Source organism: Amphiura filiformis, chromosome 6 (assembly GCF_039555335.1).
Source record: "Amphiura filiformis chromosome 6, Afil_fr2py, whole genome shotgun sequence".
Classification (NCBI taxonomy): domain Eukaryota; kingdom Metazoa; phylum Echinodermata; class Ophiuroidea; order Amphilepidida; family Amphiuridae; genus Amphiura; species Amphiura filiformis.
The window spans coordinates 54,147,012-54,157,159 of NC_092633.1; the positions used below are offsets into that span (position 1 = coordinate 54,147,012).

Here is a 10,148-nt window from a genome sequence, read left to right on the forward strand (position 1 = left end):
CCCACACACAAACTTGGTTATTCTCACTACCTGTTGCTAGCTGTTTGAAGCTATTTGCACACACACAGAGAATTGTGTCAGTGTGGCCACCAGTGTATTTAGTTCTCAGTTCCATGGTTTATAGCTTGTACTGTATTCTGTCAATGTTCCTTTTAATACCTGCTCCGGCTAAACATAATGCTTTGTAAACGTTTCTGAAAAAGAAAAGAAAAGAGAAATTTAAAACTTACATTTATATCTGTTTTAATATCTGTTTTATTTTAAAACTTTAAAAAGGTTTGCGCAGGGCTACAGGCATGCACATTTAAGTAAACCATATATGAAGTCATCACAAGCAACCCAGCTCCTACACAAAGCCTAATATTTTGCATAAATTTGCAGAATTGCTAATTTAATAGCTACATATGTACTACGGTACACATCTTGCGAGACTTGGCAAAATAGCTAGGAGGTACAGTATGATTTGAATTTTGAAACCAGCATATATTTCTCAAAAGTCAAAAATGACACAAAGGAACCCAGCTGTTCCATGGACACTGTAGTCATGGCAGTATACTACTCCGCAATTGCTTCCGCACTGCATTGTACATGCATACTGCAAAATACTGCATTGCGGTATTGCAATTAAGTTATACATCATTATGTTTTAACTTGGAAATGCAAAGAGTTGCGGCAAAGTATTACTGATATGACAACGCACCGCAAAGCAATTGCAGCATAGTATGGATTAGGGGTTCATTTATATAGTTTCATGACTAAACGACTGTTCATACATACATTGTACACGCTATATAACAGCGCGCGTGGTTGGTCGAGAGCTGGGCATAAACATTGTTTATGCCCGGTGTCCCGGATGTGAGATCGCCGGGTAGGAAAAATGATGGAAAATCATTTTATAATTAAGAAATATCAGCAAAAATGAAAAACATTGTAATTGTATGTCATAGTTAGCTCGAGATACTCTAGCTAAAATACAGGTTTACATTTACTATCTTACATTATCTTGCTGTATTTCAGCTAGAGCTCCAAACGACAAGCTTCCGGGTTTTTTGGAGAACAATACTAATACGTAAGATGAAGAAGAAACCGCCTCGAGCCCGCCCTACTCATTATTTCATTGTACTTATTGCAATTTGCCTCACACATTACGTAATCAACACAAAGCTTTTGTGAGGATTAGTGAGTGGATAAGAAATTGACAGTGGAGGATCTGAAGGACACGACGATTGTTAGTTGTCAATCATGAATTGCGCAAGCGTATTTATATTTTACTGCATGGCTTTCCGCAAACACCAAGACAAATTATGCCGTATTTTTCCAAAGATCATCTCATATGAAGTAAGCTGAATGCGATCTGTACTTTTGTAACATTCCGATCGCTTTTGATCACCTATTATCGGCGAATTTGCTTGAAAACACGTGAGTTCATGTTGTGTAAACATAATTAGCATAGACACAAATGAAATTACGATGCAATACAATGCAATTTGAATGCGCAGCAGATCTATAGAAATAACGTTGCCCGGTTTTATGCAGTATTAGACCCTGTCTGGTCATAGTGGCGTACACCTCGCTACATGTCATAGTGACGGATCTTAGATACGCCAAGCTATGGAATGAAGCCGAGGAAAAGTAACGCCATAGTGATTACACAGCGATCGAGGTGGCATGAGGTTAACGTTAGGTTAGGGTATTGCGCTACCGACGAAACCATATTGAGATATAATCTCAATCTCAATATGGTTTCGTCGGTAACAGTGAGCTGCTGCAACACATCTAAACCAACGTTAAACCAAAATTATATATAGCGTGTAGGAATGAATGGACATTTATAAAGCCATGTTGTATTTTACAATGCAGATTCAAATCCGTTCGTTTTGCGCAGTTATGACTTATGACGTCGCCAGCATACGGACAAATATTATTGTCCTTCTAGGCCTAGGTTAGGCACCGGAGTTTTGCGCGATTTAAAACAGCAAAATGCGCTGGCCACTTTTCAAAATGCGCGAAAATGCGCCAAAAAATAGGTAAAAATGCGCTAAAATGCGTGATCCCCTGTTATCAATGCAAAACACGAAAAACATAGGTAAAACCATGGCATGTCAATCAATCACGAACGACTGCCGGTTCATTTCCAGTTTCTAAAAAAAATAAAAAATAAAGATGGCGACCATCACAAATCGTCGATCGAAATGTCGAAAGCAAGGGTAAATTTCCCCACATTATGCTTGGTTTAATGATCGTTATTTGTATTTTGATGTACCGTACATAAGTGAAGTTAGAACCAACATTACTCGTTGACTGCCGATAAACGTCCCAATAAATCGGACTTAGTCACCGGTCAGTTCTCATGATAGATATCCATGGCTAACGATGGTTAACTATGAAAACATGTTAAAGGACATCAAGAAAATTTTCTAAGTTATTTATTTTGAGCTCTTTCGAGTATCGACAAGTAATGGATATATTCTGTAGATTTAGGTTTTGTCTGTGACTGCTAATGTGAGGCCGTCGTGGGTAAACGGGCTCAAACTCGGTGGGTGGGTGTAGCTCTGTCCTGGCAAGAAGAAGTTTATGTTTGTTAAGTCATCCGACCCCGGGGCCCCCTCCCAGGGGTCATTTGAGGTCAAATGACTACAAACTGTCATATGGGCATGAAACTAGGTCGTCACGGGACTCAAACTCGGTGGGTGGGTGTAGTTCTGTCCTGGCAAGAAGATGTTTATGTTAGTTAAGTCGTCCGACCCAGGGCTCCCTCCCAGGGGTCATTTGAGGTCAAATGACTAAAAACTGTCATATGGGCATGAAACTAGGTCCTCACGGGCTCAAACTCGGTGGGTGGGTGTAGTTCTGTCCTGGCAAGAAGATGTCTATGTTCGTTAAGTCATCCGACCACAGGGTCCCCTCCCAGGGGTCATCTAAGGTCAAATTACTAAAAAGTGTCGTATGGGCATGAAACTTGGTAGGTACAGTCAACATTTAAAGCAGCATTTTTGAAGGTCATTTTGGGGTCATCCAAGGTCACCACGGGTCATCTGAGGTCAAATTAGTAAAAGCTCATATATGGGCATGAAACTTGGTAGGTACAGTCAACATTTAGAGTTATAAGTTTAGGTCATTTTGGGGTCATCCAATGTCACCCTGGGGTCATCTGAGGTCAAATTAGTAAAAATTGTCATATGGGCATGTCACCATCAGCCTGGTAATCGCGCCCAGCCGAGAACCGCCAAATATGGGTAACCGCCTAGTCTATTTTAAAACTGATGCATCAATGACTATGTTCATCATGTCATATAGAGGCCTTGCATGCGACGTATCATCCCGTAAATATGGCGGACTACTCAAATGCATTCAACAAAAGCATGATTGCAATCTACCGTGACAGTTCGTCTCACACACATAATCCTGCACTACGATCAAATAGGTTGATGACAACATTTGATTGAATGGACTGCACTCCGCCATAACTACGGTGAAGGACACGGTTGAAAACCTTTGTTTGGAGCCAATCAATAATTTCATGCAGGGCCTCTATTGTATCATTCTCACATAGATATAGAAATACTAAATTAGATTTCACTATCTATATTTTTACTTCTAGTAGAGCTCCAATCTAAGGGTTAAAGTTATGTTTTAGGTTAGGTTAGGATTTTTAAAAGTACCCAGTACAGTGAACCTTATGGTACAAATGCGCGCGAAAATTTTAGCATAGGCCTATTGAAACTAAACTGGTGAAATATGGGACAAAAGTGGAATAAATTCGCGCAAAGCGCTAAAAATGGCATTCTGTGGCTATAAAATGGCCAAATATGAGGTTAATTTTGACACAAACCAATACACAGGCGTCAATATTGGGGGGTGATTATATTGACCATCCCCTGGCAAAATATTGTGGCATTTACCCCCCCCCCCCCGATCTACGCCTATGTAATTTAGAGCCCTGTGACTCCATCGGTCTCCCCTCTCTCCTTCCCCCCCTCCTTCCTTTTTTTCTTCCTCCCTTGGCGGAAACTCTAATAGGCACAAAGGACCAATATGCGATCGTAATCTATTTCCTCTTCTTTCTATATACCTCCTTGGGCCTACATATTAGTACTGATATATCATACGCTGGCGAAATTACGTAATTAATCGGATTAATTAACATACTGAGCAATAGGTGAAAACAATTTTGACAAAAGGAGTTGTCCTTGTCAATTTGTAGACATGTACTTTTGATTATTTACATAGCTTCTTCTCCAATCACTGTGTAAAACATCCATCCAAAAATCTGATTGCTATTATTATATGGATGAATGGACATATCACAAAAGGATTGCTTATCTCAATAGGGCATGTGGTCGCATGTCACAAATAGGTCACCCAAAAATGGAGGAGCCGTAACATAAAAATGCTTTCTTCCCACTTTAAGTTTAGTTTATTCTAAAAGTATGATACATATTTTAGAAAGTTTGGTGTCATTTGTAGATAATTATGTTCTTTGTCAAATGCAAAAAAACCCAAGTCAATTAGACAACTACTTTCAGATTTATACTTCAATATGTAAGATGTGTCAATGGAGGAGCTAGGCGGGTGAGCAGGCGGGTGAGCCCCATAGGGTTAATACACAAAATTGTGAAAATATGGCAAACTTCAAACCTTTGTATCTTAAAAAGTACAACTAGCATGGACACCAAATTGCACATATATCATCCTGGATTGTTAATCTACCTCATAGTAGATCAACTGTAACAAAAGATGTAACTAATTAATTGCCTAATTAAATACTAATTAAGACAGTTATATGTTACTGTACAATGTGTGTACGTAATGCTCCGACATTTCTAAAGGGCCTATCTCTTGCCCGAGTCACCCTGCTTATTCAAATGTACACATATTTTTAAGGAAATTTGATGAGGAATTCAATTATGCTATTAGTTTTAGTGCCAGACATGGAGGAAAAAAGTTTTCATTGATAATATCATACAAATTGTAAAATTATTTTTTCAATTTTTGACCACCCTGTATGTTTAACGCAAGGGATACCAAACTCTTTCTTCCTAATTTGTTGGAAGGGCCCATGCAATGTCTTTCTGAATCCATATTTATTTTGAGCTGATAGCTTTCAGAAAAAGAAAATATGGGGGTTTACCATGACAGGAAAGATGCTAATTTTGTTGATGTTCCACCCTGTATATTTCTTACCCACCCTGTATTATGATATGATACTTTGTTGATTTGGCATCCTTGTAATATAAGCTTTCCAGAAATGTATACTTTTAATGGTCTAAATTGTATTCATTAAAAGTTGTGTTGAAGTGAATCAAGATCGGTGATATTTTTATCATAAAACATTATGTTACACAAAAGATGACCAATTCATGACATGCGACCATGTACTTAAGCATTTTTTTTTAACTGACCGGCGTTGTTGGGCGTTTTATCGGAGGTCACCGAGTAATGCCGAAGATCAAAATCGATTTTATGTATTATTGTGTATGTATCATAGGACGCTCGTATTAATTGTCTCTATGCGCTTGAGAATTCAACAATATAAATAATGGTAGCTCTATTATAATACACATTAATGTTTTAAGCAGATAAAATTCCAAAATATAATCGTTTTCTGCCTTTGCTTGTCACGTGGTAGGCCTATGTTGAAGTTGCGATTATATTTTTAAATAAGTTTCAGCTGAATAACAAGAAGACAAGTGGCCTAGTGGTCTAAGGCGCTAGGCTCATAGAGTACTAAGCGTTAGCCGTGAGTTCGAACCCGCCTCTGCCAAACTTTAAAAAAGTAAATTAAAATTTGACTTTTTTAATTTCATATTTGGGAAATGTGACTGGGAGAATTTATGTATGGTGTGGAGTGGTGTGATAGGGCATGTACTTTAACTGGCGGCGCGGTCCGGTGACTAAGTCTTTATTGGGCGTTTTATCGGCAGTCAACGAGTAATGATATTGCGTGAATTTTCTTGTAAATGCTGCCGATTTGGGGCATAAAATCGTAAGTTTTAACTTTAAGCTTATCGATGGGTCAAAATCGTGAACATTCTCGATGGAACCCAAAATGCGCTTTGGACACCCAAATGCTTGCTGAAAAATGTCTTTTATGCGAACGCGCATAAAACTCCGTGCCTAGCCTAGGTGCATACATACATGTACACCCTACCTCAGTGGGATTAGGTTAATTTGGGCCTGCAATTGCAATTCTTATACCAGTCCCGGCTAACACCCGGCTCCCCCCAGGACACATTTTGAGTCAAATCCTGGGTCACATGATGTCAAATCCCGGACCATACCCGGGTCCCCAGTAGTGCCGTACTATTACGCTGACTTTCGTATTCGCAGAGGAGGACAATTTCGACCTCCTCGTTTGTTTACAAACAGAGATGTAGACAAAAAGGCCTGTCAAAACTGTTCCGCTTGTTCAAATACTCAAGTATCACAAGGATGGTCCACAATAGGGTGATTCACGCAACATGAATAGGGGATTAAAAAACTGTGAAGTAGGACCATGTGCTTCTTTTGTCCAATTTGGCATCAAGATTTCGAATGGAATCAGTTCAGAGTCAGACCCAGAAAACGATCAATATGTCCGAAATTAATATTTTGTTCTGGGTCTGATTATTCGGACTAGGTTCCCAGGGGCCGGGGATGCATTTGATATATATATGTGCATTAGGCTGAGGTTGCACAGTGATATCCAGGAGTGATATTCTCCAATAATAATCTTTTCTCCAATATTGGGACGTTGATATTCATGTGAAGTGGTAGACCCTCCCTCGGGTCCATGGAGAACGACTGGTAATGTAGATTACATAGCATTAAAAATCAACCCAATACATGGACCCTCCCAGTCTGTAAGCAATTTGACTTCCAGTTCCCACAAAATGCTGGGAGTTCACTTTTACGGATTTGGAGTCACGCAATCTTTCTATATACCACGTCCATGTTTTCACTACATTAACGTTTGTGTAAGCGACTAAAACAACGATATTGTATCCGACCAATCAACGCAGCTTGGCAGCGCGGGGATATTTGAAAAGGCTTCCCTAGCTAGCTAAATAATGTGCAAACATTTGCAAACCGCACGCGATAATATACATAATATGGACAATAGGCCTAAGTCCGAGTCAGTGGTTGCCTTTTATTATTGCGCGTACCATGGGTCTATCAGACGCGTGCCACTTGAGCTCAATACCTCTCAGTTGGTGACAAACAATGACAAGTGTCGGATCCGATCTTGCGTCACATCCCGCGGCATAGCTTTGTGCTACCATATTTGAATTGAAACTGGGGCGGGGCTTTCGTAATTGACATCAGAATCGCCGGGCTTCGTTGAACGAATATTTGGAAGTGAAATCTCTAACACTTCGGAACAGTCTCGGCGTGGGGAGCGGTCACTGAATTTTAGCGTTCAATATAGGAGGTGTGATCAGTGTAGTGGCCATTTGAGCTAATTTGTGTAGAGAGAGGAATTGGTTTTGGGCTGTGTATTTACAAATGGGGGGGTGAAGGACTATGGCATATTATTTTGGTAGGCTATAAAATATGTAATTATGTATCGTTCCATTATCCAGGCCGGACCGAACCGAGACTGCGGGACAGTCTAGTGAAGTGGAGAAGGCTAGAGGAATTCAGCTAATATGGCATATATTAATATTACTAGCTACAATTATTTATATTATTGAAATATTGTTAATTTTTATAATTATGTACTCTCTCAACTTGAACTTGAGACAAGACAGACTATAAGAAATTTCTACGTACTACTAGTACTAGTACTCAGTCTCAGTACTAGTACTAGTACTGGTACTAGTATATTTATGTACATGTATTTACTATAAAACTGTAGGCCATGATCAGACTCAGGCTGCAAAAAGTGCTGAGGCCAATTACAATTGATTCTTAGTTTCCTGTTTCCCGCCCGCGTCCAAAGTAGAGAATTGCAAAATATTTAATTATTTTATTTATATTTTGGATTTTCTCTTTAAAAATAACTTTTAATGACTGCCATTTGCTACTTTCTGACTTTGACCATATAAAATGATGAATAAACATATTAGAACCTATATTGTACCATTACTTTATGTATAAAATCAAACATAGTGTTAGTAAAATAATTAAATGCATGCTCCTTGTCAAAATGGCTTGATGTAGGTTGCGACCACTTATTTTAAAATAAAGAAAATGAAAGATAATTAATAATTAAAAGTCGCCTCATCCCTGGTTTTCAACCATGAAACAGGAAACTAAAAATTAATTGTGAAGGGCCTAAGACAGGGCCGGGGTCACTCGCTTACCAAAGTGGTACGCATGCTCGTCCCCAAAAGCGTCGAAAAAGGGTCGATTTTTGGCCTTGTGGCGGCGTCGACGTTTTACGAAAAAAGGGTGCTTTTCAGGTAAAGTTTCAACGTTTAGGGTATCTTTTTTCAATTTCCATGGGTTTGTTTTAGAGTTTACGCCATTTAGGGGTCCATTTTAGTTTCTCACACCGAATTACGCCATATTTCAGGGGTAAGATTTTCAGGGGTGAAATTTTTCTACACTGATTACGCCATTTAGGGACAAGCGGTTAAAGACAGCATTGCGTCCTATTATTATTGCATTGGATTATAGAGGATTATGCCAATACATCTAAAGTAAATTGATTGCTAAAGTTCAAGCATTCACAGCAGCACCGTTATAATCAATACCAGGATAATTACAACTTATAGGCAGCATTGCGGCCAGTGACATATACCTACACACATGAGCTATTACTAGAATTTTATTTATTTATTTTTCAAAATTCAAGTAGGCCTAAAACTATTTATTTTAGGCCTATTACTATTTAATATATTTTATCAATATTAAAATAACACCCTTGAAATGAAAAGATCTAAATTACAAATTAAAAATGAGCAAGTGAAATAATAAACAAACAGAAAAATAAATTTAAATAAAATCTATCTATTTTTTTACTATTATAAGAATGATAAATAAATTTAAAATAACAAATAAATAGATGAATAAATATTAAAATAATAAGTAGAGTTGCACCCCGTCGGTATTTATCACTCCTAAATCAGTATTAAATTTTAATTGATAATTAAATATAGGCCTATATATTTAATTTATTTCTATTTTAGGTATCATTACTTGATTCACTTGTGAGGGGAGGTTACTTATATTTATTTATCATATCACTATCAATATTACACATCAATAAGATTTAAATGAGCTGTTTGGACTTGACAGAAAATGTTGTGGTAGTCATATAATCCTCTATAATCCAATGCAATAACAATAGGACGCAATGCTGTCTTTAACCGCTTGTATTTAGGGTCCATTTTTGAGGTGCTGGGACGAGCATGCATACCACTTTGGTAAGCGAGTGATCCCCCCGGGAGACAGGGTGCATTTAAGAAGTCTGAACTTGCAAGTTGCCGGGCAAGTTGCATGCTCTTTGACATTCCTAAATCCCAAACAAGCAAATCAATCAGAAATCAATACAGATTCCACGAGTGAATAAATTTACATACCAGGCACTTCCATGTGTAAATCATGTGGATCTCTTCAAATCCCAGATCAATCAATATTTTTACGTTTTCGAAGTTTGTCGACCTTCTTCGCCGCATGCATGTTTACAAAAATTGACCTCTGGCAAGTCATCATGCAGCCAAAACGTGGGTGACGATTTTATTAGTTAGTTCAGAGATATTAAATATGCAAGTCATGTGCGTTTGTGACCATTTTCATTAAATCCATACTCACGGAATTCGGGGTTTGGTCGCGGAAATTTGAAAATGCAACAAAATAGTGAAAAACTGTTGTTGATTTGCAAAATAAAACAAAGGAAAGCGATTATTTTAATAGCAGTAACCAACCATCCCGGCCAACCCATTTATAAACAATCCATTCTATACTAAAATGCAGCAAACCTTTTACAAGCGCGACTACCGTGATGTTGCAAATTCGGCGCTAACAACGCGTACGGCGCACAGTTCATTCATAAATTTCCACTCAGCAACAACATGTCGTCTTAGCAGCCAATCAGAGACAAGTGCGTGCAACGCAGTATATACGCGATGTATCCTTACAATACGCGCTCGTCTAAGGTTTTCTGCATTTTAGTATAGCATTGGTGCAATCAGACGACTCGACCTCCGGACTACTCGACTTCT

At 38.4% G+C, this 10,148-nt stretch overlaps 1 protein-coding gene across 1 annotated transcript in view; it reads right to left on the reverse strand.

The window, feature by feature from the left end:
* Positions 1 to 9,604, reverse strand: part of LOC140155624 (WD repeat-containing protein 53-like) — a 12,775-nt gene extending 3,171 nt beyond the window's left edge. Inside the window, 2 exon segments of the mRNA XM_072178541.1 lie at positions 1 to 194; positions 9,507 to 9,604. The exon segment at positions 1 to 194 is cut by the window's left edge and continues 32 nt beyond it. Coding sequence (XP_072034642.1) covers positions 1 to 115 — 115 coding nt within the window. The 5' untranslated portion in view covers positions 116 to 194; positions 9,507 to 9,604.
* Between the last annotated feature and the right edge of the window lie 544 nt (positions 9,605 to 10,148).